This window comes from Sminthopsis crassicaudata, chromosome 2 (genome assembly GCF_048593235.1).
Source record: "Sminthopsis crassicaudata isolate SCR6 chromosome 2, ASM4859323v1, whole genome shotgun sequence".
NCBI classification, from domain to species: Eukaryota; Metazoa; Chordata; class Mammalia; order Dasyuromorphia; family Dasyuridae; genus Sminthopsis; species Sminthopsis crassicaudata.
This window is the reverse complement of record NC_133618.1, coordinates 610,627,469-610,645,641: the sequence shown is the minus strand read 5'-3', so window position 1 is coordinate 610,645,641 and position 18,173 is coordinate 610,627,469. Positions and strand designations below refer to the sequence as shown.

At 41.0% G+C, this 18,173-nt stretch overlaps 1 protein-coding gene across 1 annotated transcript; it reads right to left on the bottom strand.

Annotated features, from left to right (window-relative positions):
* Positions 1-1,551: 1,551 nt before the first annotated feature.
* On the bottom strand, positions 1,552-17,259 carry PI4K2A (phosphatidylinositol 4-kinase type 2 alpha). The gene is made up of 9 exons (XM_074296004.1): positions 16,732-17,259; positions 11,888-12,088; positions 7,795-7,926; positions 7,163-7,316; positions 6,002-6,063; positions 4,714-4,813; positions 4,038-4,171; positions 3,543-3,602; positions 1,552-2,153 (listed from the first exon to the last, which is right to left on the bottom strand). The coding sequence occupies exons 1-9, from the start codon at positions 17,182-17,184 to the stop codon at positions 1,992-1,994; spliced, it is 1,458 nt and encodes a 485-aa protein (XP_074152105.1). The 5' UTR covers positions 17,185-17,259; the 3' UTR covers positions 1,552-1,991.
* Between the last annotated feature and the right edge of the window lie 914 nt (positions 17,260-18,173).

Genomic DNA, 18,173 nt, shown 5'->3' with positions numbered 1-18,173 from the left:
CCTTTGCAGTATAGGTCACTTATTTTTAAATGCGTGTCACCCAGCCTGATAATCAGGACAGGATTGCTGATTGGGATTGTCAGTGCTAGAGAGCTAGGTTGTCCCTGTCCTTGGGGCCATGCAGATGGACTTATGTACTCTTCCTAATAGAGAATAAAAATCCTATGGCAGGTTGGGTTCTTTTTATCCTTGCTTCTGAGGAAGAAGAAACTGGACAAGCTTTGAGGGCACTACCTTCTTTGGTTACTGGTCAAACCATCAAGATAATTTCTTTGCAAGGCTAATTCTGCTGTTTGTGACATGGAGGGCGCTGAAACCCACATAGTTGTAGTAGTATGGTATGCCATCCTTAAAAAGTCAATCGCTGCAAGGAATATGCTGTATTCCACAGTACCATCAAAGAACCTTTGCATGGAAAGGAATCCAAAGTCTGGGCAAGGATAACTGTTGGGGAAGTGGCCACTGGGGGAGGCAGTGAAGGACTCCTTCCTTTGGGGTTTGCTTTCTTTAAAAAAAAAAAAAAAAAAAAAGGCAAAACTGTCCAACAGAAGGAAAGAGATGGAACAAAAAATATTACCATCACTTCCTGCTGTTCCACTCTGAAAAGCATTGTTACACAATGAAAACAAAGAAGGATTAAAATAAAATTCCTATTTTTTTTCTTGAATCTCCATACCTTCTCCCCCACAAAGAGACAATAAGAACTGGATAGTGGAGTGGACCAGGCACTAATAGCCAGTAAAAGGAGGAACTTAAATCCTTACCCTAAAAGCCAAGGCATGAAATGTAGGCAGGTTGGAGCAAATGGCAAAATAAGAAACTTTCTCAAGGATGGGCCTACTCCTCTGAGAAAAGAGCTGGCAAAGAATTTAAAAGCCTTTAAGAACACATTAGGGGGCTGAGATTCAAGCTTGCTAAGGGAAAGGAAGTCTACTTTAGTTGGTAGGGCCAAGCACTCATGAAAGGTAGGGCTGAGATGGAAATATGGGGAAGGATGACAGATCAATTAAAGCAAGGTCCACTAAGTTTAAACAGTCATAAAGACAAGTCCACTTGGACTCCCAGTGAACACATCAGACTATATGAGGAGCTAAATGCGGGGAAGGTGGCTCCATTTTATAATGAGAAGTCCATCTACTCCTGCCTCTCCTTGAGACACAGTTACCTAACAGGCCTGAGCTGGAGGGGTCAGGTCCACTGCAGGGCTAAGAGCCAGTAGGGTCCATGTGGGCTTAGACAAAGCTGTCTAAGGGCCTGAAGTTAAAATGGACTTCATAAAAATAAAAACACAAACATGCCAGTAGATTTTGAAGCAGACTATCTGTCACTGGTAAGGTGAAAAAGGAAAAGAGGGGATTTTCTAGTGGGGCCTAGGGGGCAGGAAAAGACAGCATAAAAACTTTTCAGCTCACAGTCTCAGAAGTATTATCTAGTTTGATGCTCTGTGACACAACCTCTCACCTCCACAGTCCTTGAGACAAGAGTACAAAGGGCACATAGGCTCTGAATCATCCAAAGTTATTTCTGAACTGATATAAAATGTTGTGTATGTTTTTGAGATATAATGTTCTATCAGGATACTGTGGCTAATGTTTTGGAGTTCTGTTTTTGTTTTTTTGTTGTTTTTTTTTTCTGATGCAGAATATAATAAGTGATAGGGAACTGCAACAGAGAAGAGTATCTGGGATGATGCATTTCAAAACCCGCAGCTGGGTGAAGTTAGATGAGGTGCTCCTTCCCTAGTACCCTTACCGTTCCCCTGCAGAATTCTGACCTTATCCAGAATGTAAAAGGCAATACCAGGGACTAAGACTGCCCCAGTATGTCTGGTGGTGGTTCTCCCCATATTTTGCAAAGCTCTTTGGCTCTACCAGAGGGGGAGGGCTCTTAAGTATATGATTTCACCTGCTTCGCTGGCTTATCTCAAAAGCTGCTCCCCAGGCTCCCTCCCAGTCCCCAAGTCTGACACAGCATCTCATTCGTCTGCAGGGCTACCACCAGGAGAAGAATGGCTTCCGGCTTTGAAAGCTCTGTGTGTAAGACTCGCTGGTGCTCCGTTGGTGGGACCGGGCTGTCTCCACAATCACAGGTGGCATCTGGACTAGATGAAGGGGGCTCTTATTGTCTTTCAGGGCCTGGGTTAGATTCAAGATCTGTAATAGAAGAAAGGAATTAGTAAAAGTGAAAGCCTGTGAGTTATTCTAGCCTTCATCTAAAGGGAGATATCCATAATCAACTAGTCCATCTAGTTTGTATAGAAGCCTACTGGAAAAGAGAGAAAAACTTTATTTTTCCATTGGGTTGCAACACTATCCTAATAATGGTAAAGAATGAATATTTTCATTCTCCATTTATAACCTCCCCTTTCATGAATGAATGAGAATGAATGAATGAATGAAAATACATTTACTGAGCACTAAGAGTATACTAAGCACTGTGGTCACAGAGAAAAGCAAGGTTTTGTGAATGCTCTCATCACGGTCCTTCACCTTTTTACAGTAGTACTCAAGTTCAAGTTACAGAGGGACAGATCTGAGCCAAGTATATTGGCAAGCATACCTAGCAGGAGCAAGAGGGAGTGCAAAAAAGAATGTTCCCAAGCCTATTCAACTTACTGGTATAGTTTGGATTTACTGTCACTCTTGTTCCACTTAGAACTACTACTGATTAGAAGGTAAGAAAGCTTCAGCCATTTCTTTAAACCAGCTAGAGGCTAAGATTTCCATAGGAAAGTATCTATCCTCTTAAGCCTAAGAACTGAGAAAGCCTAGGGATGAGATCTTTCAAATGCTTGTCTTGGAACATTTCTCCAATAGATGAACTTGAAGGACTAGGGAAAGGCCATATGCTATTTCCAAGACAGAGGCAGGCTCTACACAGTGTTAACTTTTCTCCTGAAGTAATATTGTCTTCATAGAAACATATTCATTTACCTAATTTGCTTGGTTTTTATGGTTTAAGAAATTATAAAGATTCTATGTAATCTTAACCTCAATCACAAAGTATTTCCTCTGTCTATCTTATTCCCAAGGAAAAGTAGACACCAGTAAAGCCAAGGCTTTATTTCTCCTGACACACCTATGGCTTAGAAGTAAAGAAACATCTCAGTGCAGTTGGAAAGTCTTTTTATGCTACAAAAGTCTGAGCATCTAATATTTCTAAACACGGAAGATCACTGCTTCTCAAAAACTTCAACACTGTTTTCTAGTGCCAAGTCTAACTGCTTTGCTAAGTTGAAAAACTCCTTGGTGTCCCTGTGTTTCTTCAGCTGCCTTTGCCCATTCCGACTAGGTTCCAGAACAGAAAGGAAGGTGAGATGGCTGGTCCATGTGACGCTGGGACTAAGGAGGACAGATGGACAGATGGCCGGGCTCTGTGGCTCATAAGGTGGTCTCCTACGTTGCTTGGCATATTAACAAATGGGTCATGAATCCAAAAAAGTGCTGGGAAATGCTAGCTAGCTGCACTCTCATCGTGATACAGTGGCTAATCATCGCAAAGAGATCCTACGGAGGAGCCCTGAAGGGGCAGCCTGAGCCTACCTGTCCCCGCATGACAGCAATCTGCTTGTGAAACTGGCCCCTGTCAAAACCGGGATCTTTCTGCAAGAGAAACAAGAAGAAACGTCCAAGTAGCCCAGCTCCTTCCATAGTTAGAAAGCTCTCACTAATTAAACAAACACCCACAACTGGCCAAATGATAACCCATGATTCGTGTCCCGGTTCACAAATGGGGAAGAGGGCAGATGGCCTGCTCCACCATTAACACAGACTCCGCAGGATCTCCAACACTCTCCCAGCAGAAGCACCGAGCGTGCTGAGACTCCTCTCTTTGGTGCCAGCCTGACTCCCCCTTTCTGGTTCTTTTCCTCTTGGGTTCTAATACTAGAGTCCAGGCAAGGAGATGGATAAGGTGTTAGTCAACTAAGAAATCCCATTTGGTGATGTCAGCTTCACCTTTTCACTTACACTGAAGCTGAATGGGACAGTCATATTTCTTTTCCATTAACAAATAAGGTTGAAATTCCTAAGGCTGACCTTGAAGAGCTCATACAGGTCCTCTTCCAAGTCCTTGATAAAATTAGGATCAGATATCTTTGGAAGGATCAGGTCTTTGATTTCCTGGGAAAATGGAATTTTGGCTTGAGGCAGCCAAGCCCAATAAAAAGGATCTGAAAGAAGGGAAAAACAAAAGTAAAACTCCACCATTGGGAAACTTCTAGCTTATCTGTGTTTTATTCCTACAAGAACACTCTAAGAAAGTACTGCCTACATTCCATTCAATAACACTTGGAGCATAAAAATAAAATTCACACTTCAAATGTGGAACTCCAAAGTAGAGAATTCCAACTAAAAGTATATAACTTCCCCATCAAACATGGATATGAATCTCCTGAAAAATCCAGGGTTTGTGGGCCAACTTCATATTTCCCACTCCCTCTCAGAATATTACCAATTATGGTTGGACAGTTATCACCTCTAGGAGGCTCAAGCAGGGGAAGAGAGCATGGCACTTCAGCTATTCCAGAGACTCATAGGCCTTTCAGGGAATTAAAATTCTGGACTGAGAGATTACAATCAAAGAGGGTATTTGGAGAGCTAGAGCAGGACAGTTTCTACAGAATGGGAAAGTCTTGCTGGTCTAGAGAAGGGAGAACATTTTAACTCTATGGTTTCCAAGAAGAACCTGAACCACTATAGTCTTGGGACTTACACGCCCTCCAGGAGTCAGGATGCTTCAGAGGGAAAGCCAGCCCATTGTCTATGGCAGCCAGTTTGATAACAGGCTCCTTCACCACTACCCAGTCTGTGTCCTGGAGGGGAAGGGAAGGCTTATTACACAGGGATGCCCATTACCAAAATCCGCCAGTCTCATCCCCTTTATATTGTAAAAATGGTTTTCTCACCTTATCAAGTCCTCCATTCTAGATATCACCCTTCCTCTTCAATTTATTTCTTCTTATTTATCATTTTATAATGGCTCCAAACTCTCACAATACTTTCTAACTATCTTAAAGTTCTAAGGCTTTTCTACCTTAGCTACTGTCTTCATAAAGCTTAGCAATCTAGGAACTACTTTTTCTCCAAGAGAGGGCAATTAATAATCTAAACCCAATAGAGTTCTAGACCAAGAAGGAAAATTTTAGAAATCATACAATTCAACCCACTCATTTTATAGGTGAGAAAACTAGGATCTATCTGAGAGAATCAGTCAGTAGTAGTGCTGGGATAAGTGCTCAAGTCTCCAGTTCCCCAGACTAGTATTCTTTTCACATTATACCACCTCTCCAGAAAGAAATAAGGATTGATGCTTCTAAAAGGAAAAGGGTTCAAATAAAGGAAATTAGAATCCTTTCCTACATAGAGTAGGAAAAAAAAAAAATCTTAATTTACTTTGCAAGTTCCCATTGTATAAGATTGACCCCAAAGATATTGTTGATTCTATCAGGGCAACACAATCATTGAGCAGAAACAGGTGCTCTTTCATGTGAAGTTCTACTTCATGAGCTCAATGGTACACAGAGCCAATACACAGACAGAACTATACCTGCCTTTAGTGCCTAACACTAATACTGGCATCATAGTGTTCCAAACATTCTGGTGGGAATAGAATCCAGACACTAACTTCTGAGCCTCAATGGGGAGCCTTGCTGCTGACAGGAGAGAAGGATAGCAGTACAGCAAGTACAACAATCTCCTGTATTTATTCAGTACAACTGAAGGCATGAGTTATTGGCTAACTAAGGTAAACAGGCAACCAGGATAGAGATCCAGAATGAGACGAAGTGTGATTAGGGAAACAAGTCACTAATGATGAATTGCCATTAAAGCTTTAAAGAATGCATTAGGATAGTTACCCTATTTGGCTCTCTTCTGCCTAAACTGACCCAGATCCCTATCCATCTAATCTCCACTTGTAGATTTAAAAGATCCTATGATTATCATGCTTTAAGGATCCTCTTCAAGGATCCTTTCTCTACCTGAGCTTCCTAGATTCTTACCCGGTAGCTGGAATTATCCATCGGACAATCATATTTGATCAACCAATTGTCATTGCCTCTATCTGCAGAGAGAAAAATCAGAAGTCAGCAGGGAAAACTGCATGCCAGCAAGCTGTAATGTGTAGGAATAGGCAAGGGTTAAAGTCACTGCTTAGAATTCACCAGACCGACACCAATAATCTGGAGCCTGGGGAAAAGAGAAAAGTGTAATATTCTGGTTAGTTTTCTGGAGGTCTCGTGACCACCCTTGTTTTCAGCAGAATAATCATCATGAGACTAGTCAGGGATAAAGTCCAAATCCTTTATTGTCTCCTTCACATGGGGCTCGGCTAGATTTCTGGGGGACCTTCAGACAGGCCTTGGTCTCAGTGGAGAAGGGAAGGAGGACAGGCCAGCCACCATGATGGTGGGAGATGGAATGTCTCTCTTCTAGTCCTTGTTGGCTCTTACATACTCTATTATAATTAGATCATCAGTGGTGTAAATCTTGTAGAATAGCTGTCAATCTCATAAAACTATATTAAGTACTAAGTACATGTAAACTAGAGAATCATTATCTTAATTCCACAGAGTTAACACCTTGTTTCAAGTATGTTTTTCCAAAGTTCTAGCTCTCTACAGAAAAGAATCTTTTGTCTTTGGGAGGGAAGTCAGCTGGGGGAAAAGTTCTAGTACTTTTTATAGGCCTTCGCACCTCTATTAGCTGATATTGCATTCTGGTACAGTGAAAATCTCTGCTGCAAATACAGTAATTTATGAGCTCTGGAAGAAGGCAGGGTACAAGTGTAATTTAGCAGTAAAGGCAGAAGTCTATGTCAGCTGCATTAACAGGCTACCTACCACCCTTATTCAGAAGAGGCAGACATTCTCTTTCCTCTTCCATGATATGATCTGTGCATCCAAATGCCTATTCATCTATCCCAACACTAGGGGTGAGAGTGTTCTGCTACAGGCTCCTTTATCAGCTTAGAAAATAACCTAAAAATGTCACATTGGAAAGATCCCTGGCTCATTTTAGTGAAGATTTTATTTCAAAACAGGGATCTCCCACCTAAGACACTCAGCAACCCCCAATCTTCAGAATAGGTTAACCAGATTATGGCGTTTTCACCCCTTACAAATTTCTGTGTTGAATAATACAGAATCCCCACACTAACTCACCAGTGTTTCGGATGATGTAATCTAGTACCACCAACCGCTCAAACTGAAGCAGCAGCTGCCGATTCGTGTTCTCAGGCAGTGAGTCTGCCTCAAATCGTCGCAGCCAATAGTCAGCATCCTTGTAGCCTTCGACAAAGAGCTGGAATGAACCAACCTGGCAGCAGAGAAGAAAGGCAGAGGTCAGAAGCTCTAGGAAGGCCAGGAGCCTATCACGGTCCTGAGAAATCGAGACACCAGAAGTTGCCAACCTTTCCAAAACACTGTTGTCCTCTTCAGCAGTTCCTTGAAAATGTGGAAGAAGCAAATTATAGGAGTGGCCACCTAAGAAAATATGCAAAGCCTACCCAGATGGCATGGCTGAGCTTGTTGGCAGAAGCACAGATACCCCAAGGTGAACACTCCCCCAAGTTTCAAGCTTTCCAGCATTGAAATGAGGATAGACAAGCAGAATGAGCTCCCTATGTTCTTCCCAACCCTCCCTGCCCCACCCCCACCCGTAACACCTCCCCACCCCGCTACTGCTCTGAACATATCTCTGCAGAAAGATAGCAGCTGAGCCAACAAAAAGCATCTTGCCTACAGACCATTTCTGACACACATGACAAACAAAGGCCACTAAATCTGCTCTCTACCTTGGGTGGAAGCCCGATTCGGTTGAACCGCTGTCCAACTTTTGGCACTTTTTCTAGGGCGAGCCGCTTCCCCCTGGACTTCACTCGGTCAATGGCACTGTAGTTGAAGGTCTCACTAGCCAGATATACTACCTAAAATAGAAAAACAAGAGACCAAATGAAAGGAATCTGATCCCACAGATTCCTTAGATATTTGGTAACAGTTCAAATGCACCTCTTGAGATTATATATCAGAGAATAGCATCTTTCTATATAAGGATGCACAACAGATTCACATTTATAATAACTTATCATTGCAGGGCTCTCTAGCTCTTACAATATCAATATAGTAGCTTTTCTAAGGAAAAAAAACAACAAATCAATTGATTCATATAAATGTTTGGGTCCAGATTAATGATTAAAAAAAAGAATTTCTCTAGAGGCAGCTCAGTGGCACAGTAGATAGAGCACCAACCTCAGGAGGATCTGAGTTCAAATCTGGCCTCAGATACTTAACACTTCCTAGCTGTGTGACCCTGGGCAAGTCACTTAACCCCAACTGCCTCAGTAAAAAAAAAAATTCTCTCAATGTCTCTTTAAAGTACATTAAAAATTTTCTGTTACTTCTTCCTGGTAACAGTAGGCATTTAAAAATCAAAACAATTCTAATTCTCCTTGTCTATTGGAAAACTAAGGCAAATGAATAGCAGAAAGAATGATTTATCTAAGACTACAGCCAGCAACTTGGCAGTGACATGGTCTAATCTTCAAGACAAGATACTGCCAATCCTCTTTCCCCAAATAGCTATATCTGTGGTCCCACTACTCTTTTTCCTTTGAGTAATGAAACTATCATAATCTAAAAGTGAGGAACAGCATGGTACAGGGCAACAACCACTCGATCTAGAATTGGGGGCCTCTGCCATGTGCACTGAGATCTTAGGACTAATCTCTTATTTTGTTTCCTCCCCTTGAAAATGAGGAGGTAAGATTAAATGAGCTCTCAATTTCTGTCTAACCCTAAATCCATGATCCTTTGAAGCCTAAATAGAATTCAGGAAGCTAAGGCCTAGATAATCCAAAGATTATTATTTAAAATATAATCATTCAGGCCATTTCCATACTGACATGTTCTGATTCACAAAGACTCCTATACAAAGGTTACTGTGACTGAGGAGTCTTCCAGTCTTCTCAGCAGCTTTAGGAGATGGGGACTAGTTTGTTTTAGCTAGAACAGAAAAGCTTGAGAAAGAAAGTAATACAAAATAAGATTGGAAAAGTAGTTTGAGCCTAAGTAGGGAAGCTCTTGGATGCCTGAGTCAGGAAGACAATGAAGGTTTTTGAACAGAAGAGTAATATGATCAGAATGGCTCACTTGGAAGATTATCTAGAAACAATTATGTGAAGGAAGATTAAAAAGAGAGATCAATTAGGGGCTAAAAGAGCAACCATTAGAATTTGTAGCTTAAAGGGAAAAAATGCAAGAATAAACCAAAGTTCTTGGAGTAAACACTAAAAGATTAAAACAGATGAGTGTAATACTATGGAGTAATCAAATCCAATCAAAAATGAAGATCAGGTTAGGAGTTTAAATAAGTACCTGGGAAATGATGATGCTATAAGAAATTAAAATGTTATAAATGTTAAGATATTTAGGGGAAATAATAAATTCAGTTTTAAGCATATTGAGTTTGAGATGTTAGTGGGTCAATCAAGTAAAGATGTCCAACAGACAAATGGAAATGGAAAACAGAACATATCACATTTCCTAAAACCTACTGCTTTTCTTAACTTTTCTATTTCTGCTGGAAAATATCTGCATGTTTCAAGTCATTCAGACTTGTAAAATCACATTCATCTTCGTTTCTATTCTTTTTCTTTGACTTCACATATCCTATCATTTCACAAGTCTATTTTTACAGTATTTCTCATATCCAAATCCTTTCTTTTAATTTCCATTGTAACCATGCTAATTTAGGTCCTTCCCTCTTCTGAGGAACAGCTAAAGAACAGAGATAAAAATTTAGGAGTTATTTCCATAGAGGAAAGGAAAAGTATGGCTTATAAAAATTAAGAATAGAGAAAAGAAAACAAAGAATGATCAGTTATGAAGGCAGACCCATAAGAGTTCCATGTCAGAAAAACCAAGGGCCAGAAAAATATCTAGGAAGGAATGGTCAATAACTGTCAAGAGCTTCACAGATAATAATTGAAAACAGGAACTTAGATTTAGTGAAAAGAAAGTCATTACTGAAAATGGAAATAGCTGTTTCAAGTAAGAGGGATGGCTCTAGACTGAAAGGGACACAAGAATGGGGGATGGAAGGTGAGCATATGGGAGGCAGTGAGAATAGATTATCCACTAGAATTTTGGTAAAGAAGCAGGGATAGAGAGAAGAGGTAAGAAGGATTAGAAAGGTCAAGAGAAGAAGGTTGGTTTGATTTTTACAATTGAGAGGAGACCTGAGCATGTATGAAGAGGGAGAGAAAAACTGAAGATGTATCAGAACAAGAGGATGATTATCAGACCAAAGGCATAAAAGGGATAAAATTGAAGATATAAATGGAAAAGCTAGCCTTGCTTAGTAAGAAGGATTAATTATTCCCCTGAAAAAAGGAAGAAAAAGATAGGTACTGACAGTGTAAATAACACTACTGGGTACTAAAGGGGATACACAAGTATTTGAAAATCATATTTAAAAATGTAAGCTCTTTGAGAGCAGACTAGTGTTGCTGTCTTTAAATTCTCAGTGCCTCACACACAAAGGCTGTTGAAATGAATATGAAAGCATTCTGTAAATCATAAAACATTAAACAAATGTAAGGCACAGAGGTGGTGTACAGACCTACATTAAACATATTCATCATGAAAACATTTTAGGATGTTTAATGTTAGTCTTTGTATCCTTGATACCTAAAACGAGGCTTGGTACATTGTCATGCCTTACTATTTGTTTTGGCCCTATGGCCAAAAGTTAATACTTTGTTGCTCTCTGCTTCATAATATTTCAAGGAAAATCTTAAAATAAGTATCCCTGCCTTGAACTCCAAAGATAAATGAGACAGTTCCTTGATTTCTAAAGGTGCGTCCCATAATTCATGAGAGTCCAGAGACAGTCATTTACTTTTCCCCTATCTTAAGGCACTATTATAGTTTTTTCCTTCCAAGAGCTATTGAACTTCCCTAGCAATCAATGATCATAACCCAAATGAATTATGAGTTGTTTTTGTCCTTCCCCACACAAAATGTCCTTATTAGGAGTCACACATTGGTCTTGAGATGCCATTCAGCCTTTAATCCTAGGAAGTTTAACAGGCTCAGGAAACCATTCTATAGTCTGAATTTGGATAGATATAAAAAACACAAAGAAATATGGAAAGATATTTACATATGTAGTAATTATAACTACACAGCACCAATTTGACAAATAAAAAGACAGAAAAGTGACTACAAAGGGACATTCATAACAAATAAGATGTTATTTTGCCAAATTTATAAATAAACACACATGTACATACAGATGCAGATATCTTTCTTTCTTTTTCTCTATATGCACATTTTCCTTTTAGGAAACAAAAGTTTGGAGTTTCATGTTTTATTAATCCTTTGTTTCTTTTATGTATTTTTGCTGAAATATTATATTTATATTTTATATTTATATTAAAAGTTTACATTAAAATTATGTCCAAGATTTTAAAAAACAGATGAGATCCAGAGAATTTGTTTTGAGCTACAACTGTCCTTGGAAATTCTTTATATAGTACAAGCAATTTTACTCATCTCTTTAGCCAGGCTTCCAATCAATTCAGAAAGAATTTCAAGGGATATATAAATTAAACCTTTCCTCTAACCCACTCATCTTTAAAGTTCCCTAGATCATAGTCTAACCTGAGCACAACACTAACAGCTCAATTAAATGGTACACTCTGGACTGTATCTGAATTTCTAAAATGGGTATAGGCACTCAACAAAACTTCTGGAATCTCCCAGGATCTAAGAGAATGAGCCATAGGAATTTCCAGAGTTTCAGACAATTTAGTCCTCATAGTGACTGCTCTCTATAACACCATGAACCAACAAAGTTTGGATATTCCCAAGGAATCCCTAACTTACCTTAGTACGGGGTACAATATTGAGTTCCAGTTTTTGGTCCACCAAACTGGCCCCTGCCTCTGAGAGATAACCCTGATTGAGGACAAGACAATCACGGCCAAAGCAGCAGGGGCAGCATAGTTTCTGCAGCCATTTGGTCCACTTGGGGTTAAGGTGCCCATATGGCTCTTCATTCTTGGGTTTGAAGACACCAATGATTTTCTACATGAAAAAGAAAAAAAGGTAATGAGGGAGAAGAAAGTAATAAAAATAGATGGGAAAACAAAGGAAAAACTCCACACATTTACCATACAGAAAATAAAAACTTTGTCTCTAAAGTATAAGGGGCAACTTTATTCATGTAACTAGAATTTGGGAAAGAAATTTTTTCCTTGGCCCTAACTCAATAACTTTTTAACCCAAGCACTGCCTTTGCCTACAAGCTGTTCCAAACCACAGGACAAAGTTATATATCTCTACAGAAGGCCTAGATAGTGTGGTAGCCAAGTATAGCTTCAAACAACAGTCACTCTCTTTTAGCAATCTTTTATAGCTTCCTCACACCAAAGGTAGATAATCATATTAAGCTTCAACTTCTCAATCTTATAGAAGTTATTATCAATTGGATGTGCACTCAGTACATGTTAAATCAAAATAACAAAGGTATCTTTTAATGAAATAAATAAATCTTTCTCCTACTTGCTAATTTCCCTTAACAGTCATACTACTCCCTCCAAAAGGTATTAATTTCCCTTTAAAATGAAAAGCAAAAAAAAAAAAAAAAAAACAACTTTTGAAAGTAACAACAAAGGAAATACCCTAAGAGGGAATTACAATAGTGACTGAAATGACCTATTACTAGTCCCCAGTGAAGACCAAATTCATTTCTTATAGACCTGTGGAACTGTTTGGTGCACCACTGTGCTCCAGAGCTCCTGGCATCTAATGCTTCTACCACTTAATGGATACTCGCATTCCATGCCATCTTGAAGTTTCTCTCACTGCAGATGATCCAATAAGTCTATCAACATTTTGAAGCTCTTTTTTCATTTCAAAATCGTTGTTCCCCAAGTTTCAGTTCAAAAGGGAGAAAAAGTTAATATGCTGACTTAGTCTTTTAACACAATGATTCACTGTCAAATCATATGATTCTTTTTCTTCCCCTCACCCTCCCAACCAACTCAAGATAGTCTAAGTCATAGGATTTTTTCATGTCTATGTCATTTCCTGAGGAACAAAAACAGACAATGCAATAACCACTCACATCAAGAGTTGGCAAGGTAACTAATTCCATCAATGGCTACCCAAATCACAGAAGTAATTCCTGCAGAAAACCAAACTGACCCCAAATTTAGGAAGGCAGGAAAGGCACTGGAAGGAAATATATAACTTCTTTACAAATTCCTCTTTCATTTGTAGTCATTCCCAATCTGGCTGAGATCTATCTTTCCAAACTAATTTCACATTATTTCCTTTCATGCCAACTGGCCTACTTACTGTTCTCTACACATGACATTTTTACTGTTTCCATGACTTTGCACACTCTATTTCCCACGCCTGGAATGTTCTCCCTCCTCATCTCCACCTCCTAAATTCCCTAACTCCATTCAAGGCTCAGCTCAAGTTCAGCATTTTACTGAAGATCTTTTCTGATCTTCTATAGTATTTCCTTTCTCTCTCTCTTCAAAATGTTGTTATTTATTTTGCAAATATTTTGCATTTATTCATCCATGAACTTATTGTTCCCCTTCACGAGAATGTAAGCTACTTGAAGGCAAGGGATGTTTTTATTTTTGTCTCTGAAACTCTAGCAGAGTATAGTGCATGGCACATAACAGATGCCTGAATTAAGCTGAATTTACAGTGAAACTCCTCCAAATTAATGGTATATATAAAAAGGGTCACCAAGTTAAGGTACAAGAACAAAATAGCATTCCATTGCTATAGGTCTGTCAAAAGAAAATGCCCTTCCTCACTTATCCTCCCACCTACAACGTTCAGAAATTGGTCAAGACTTAACAGTGACACTCTGATATGATTCGAAGTATCTCTGGATCAATCTTGAGCTGCATCCAAGAAGCCCTAGGAAAGAAAGCTGAAAGATCAAAACTTATCTGCTCAGGAAAGAAATGGCCTAATGACCTTTCTGCAATTTGTTTGAGATACAAGGAATCATTAAGTTAGTCCCCTAAGAAATGAGGACCAAATAATTCATACCAACTGGAGCTAGAAGAAAACTGGAGTACTTTCTACTTTAAAAAAGCAGATCATCCAAAGTCAACATCAACAAAGAAATAAGACCTTTCTACCATGCCAGCAATATTATTCTCCCAGTAACGAGAACAAGCATCTTGGGTTTCAAAGAATTAAAACTATTGCTCAAATACACACACACACACACACACACACACACACACACACACACACACACACACACTTTCCAATATGGAAAAGTGAAAGCAAATCACAAGATCAGAGTCATTACTGAAAGGGACCTTGGAGACCATCTTGTCCAACTCTTTCATTTAACAGCTAAGGGAAACTGAGGCCTACAGAGGCTAAGTGCCTTGCCAAAGAAGGTCACAAGGATGTCAGAGGTAGAATTCAAGCTCAGTTCCTCTGACTCCAAATGTAGAACTCTCTCCACTGCATTACCTCTTCAGATCTGTAGGCCATCAAGACTGACCAACAAGCAACTGAGATTTTGGCAAATGCTGCATTTACTTTGTGAAGAAAGAAATGGTGGTATTAATTTGTTTACTAGACACACACACACACACACACACACACACACACACACACACACACACACACACACACATAAACACACATTCACTTCATTCGGACCTAGTTACTGTAGGTCATCCTGAAATCTTGCCAGGCAAAGCCTCTGGACCTTATAGCTCAGGTACAAAGGTAGCAGTCCTCTTAGGCCAAATAAACAGATCACATTACTGCTACCTCCTCTGTCAGAGCACCAGATCATTTTCTTAGCTGACCTGGTTCACTTCCATTAGAATTATAAAAGTGTTTAAAAAAAAAAAAAACTTTCTTCTTTTTCTACCATACAGAAATATTTTCCAGTCCCTCACACAAACAACAAGAAAATAATAAAAAAACTTAAAAAAAAAATTTTAGCTCTTATCTACTTTCCAAATGACTAAGAAAAAATAATAAAGGGAAGCATAGAGATCAGAGGACCAGCACTAGAACCAGAAGATATAGCTTGAATTCTATTTCTGATACAACAAGCAAGTTATTTAATTTCCTGGGCCTCAGATTTCTCTTCAGAAAAATAAAAACTATGGCCTACTTTAAATGACATGTGAGATCCCAATCCACTCTTGATTTATGATCCTAGGACTCTAAAACTTTCCTGTGTAGGGAGGTCCTACAAGGGAAGTGCTCACAAGTCTAGATGGAAATAAAAAATATAAAGATGACAGTAACTTAATGCCATTTAGTTACTGGATATCTCCTTCAGAACTTCAGATCATTCAGAATAAAGACCGCTGCACTTTGTATGTATATTCTCAGCTATTCTAGAAGCAACTAGGTAGTGCAATGGACAGAGCTCTGGGTCTAAAATCAGATCTGAGCTAAAAATGATCTCAAATCCTTACTAGCTATATGACTCTTGGCAAGTCACTTTTCTCAACTATAAATAAGAACACCTACCTCTCTAGGTTGAGGTAAAATGGATATGGCACTTCCAACAGTGCCTGGAACATAATTGGCAATGTACAAATGTGTGTTTCCCTTTACCTTCATGACCAGCATAGAGCCTGGCACAGAGTAAGTTACTGATTACTTCTCAAAGTAATAGACTACTCCTTTGGAGAGGTCAACCACTTTGACTAATTAATATCACTCAGAAATGGACACCATTCTTCACTACTCACCCAAGGGGGTGGGTATCAATGCTATCAATTCTGCTACCTCAAACTGATTCTAATATTCTTGATAATTACTCACACTTGGAATGCTTGGAATACTTGGAATGCTTTATGAAATCTCCCTGTAAACAAGTGGGTCCGATAAATGACCAGACTAACTAGGACAACCAAAGTAGGAATCATATATATATTTACATCACTGCCTAACCTAGTCATCCTTCTGAAGACTACAGGAGTTTGAAATCTGCTAGCCATGATTTTATTAAAAACAGAGACGCTAGACTGTTTTTCAGTCAGTCATTTTGAATTAATTCTTAAGAGGCTGTTTTTACCAGTGATGCCTCTGCTAGGACTTAAATTGTGGCCTAAACTACTGTTTATTTTTCATTACTATAACAGCAAGAGTTGTGGGCTGATAGTCTTCCATACACACTCTGCAGACTTTACTTAAGTAAACCTGGATCTTGCCTAATGGGACAAAAAAAATCAGTTCCTCTCTGGCTTGGAGAGAGACCCGGAGGAGGAAAGCACCTGACAGCCCCGTGTTTTCCAAGTCTCCATATTCTGAAATGAAGCAAGCTGGGAAAGCTTTGCATCACTTTCCCGGAGAATTGCGCAAAAAAACACTTCCAATGACGAGGCTACAGGCAGGGCCACGCACTCCATCAGCACCAGCAAATGTTCTGGAGACAGACTCGGGCTACCGGCTTTGGGAATCACGAGAGGCACCCGAGGGGACGCGAAATGCGCAGCTGACTTCAGAGGGAGAGGTTCGGGTACCCGGGGCTGAAACGGCAGGACGCCAGCATCTGCTGCCCCCTTCCTCGCCCCGCGGCCCGGCTCCCCGCACCCTCCGTTTCCGCTTTCATTTCCTGGCCACCTCCAATCGGGTTCTGATTTGCTTCTAAGTTCCCCCGCCGACTCCCCGGCCCGCCCCAGGTTCGAGCACCTCCCCGCCCCCGCGCTCACCCCCTGGGGGTCCTTGACGAAGTAGCTGCCGCTGGATCCCTGGTAGATGCGCTCGGGGTAGATGCCTCGCTCGCTCGCCAGCTCCGCCAGCCGCACCACTTCGCCGAACTCGGGGTCGTCCGGAAACTCGTTCCGCTCCCGCTGGGCCTGCGCCGCCTGCGCCGCCGCGTGGGCCTGGGCCGCCAGGGCCTGAGCCTGGGCCGCCACGGCCTGGGCCTGCGCCTGGACCGCCGCGCCCCGCGCCCCGCCCGGGCCCCGCTCCAGCAGTGGCTGTCGCTCCCGGTCCCGGCACGGGGAGCCCGGCGGCGACGGCCCCAGGCCGGACGGCGGCACTACCCGCACCACGGCCCCTGGCACCTGAGGGAAGTGAGCGCCCGAGCCCGGGCCCGATGGGAACGTGTAGTCTGGGGGGTGGGCCCGCTCCGGGGACACCAGGGGGCTAGTTTCATCCATCCCTGAGGCGGCCGGCTCCCGGACGCGCTCGGCTCTGCGAAGCCCCGGCACCGGACCAATCCGCGTCACTCCCCGGCTAACCCTGCCCCGCCCCCCGGAAGCCCCGCCCCCTAGAGCCCTGTTTACATGGTGACGAGAAGGGACGGCCTCTCACGCGAACGCCGACCAATCAAGGTGCGCTCCGACGCAACTACCCCCACCCCCACCCCCACGGCTCCTCTGGACAGTCATTCAGCCCCTGGACGGGGCTGTACATGTGCGCAGGTGCAGAGACTCATCTTTACACTTTTTCCTAAGACCTGACAGAGACCCCCTGGGGTTCTCGCGCGAGCACCGACTTCACGTTATTATTATTATTCACAATTGAGTGTGAGCTCTTTGAGGGTAGAGAGGTCTTTTTCATTTATTTTATATGTGTGTGTGTATGTATATACATGCAAATATATACATATATGTAGATACACACATATATATTTTATTCCCAAGGACATGATAGGCATTGAGTAAATGTTGATTGATCAATTATCAATTGATTACATACTTCTTGGTGACTAGTGCTTTTTATCCCTCTTCAGTTTATCACCCATTTAGCCACCTACTCTTTCCTATAGCACAGTTTCACTGTGTCATTCCCTTTCTCAATCAATAAGCTCACTAGAAGCACCCACAAACTCCTTTTTCATGCATGTAAATCTCTTCACCACCTGATTCATATAGCTAGTATCTGAGGCTGAATTTGCATCTTCCTGAATCTGGACCCAATGTTCTATTCTGTGCCATCTAGCTGCCCCATCAGACACATAGTAGACATTAAATACTGTGAGTGCTTGTTTAATTGATTAAATCCAACATCTTCCCATAAATCCCTAGCTTGGAGGCCAAAGTAAATATTTATTGAATTGATTTGTTCTTTTGGACTTGTACAATGCATTGTGGTGATCTCATCGATTCCTATGGATTCAATTATCATCTGTCAGCAAATGATTCTC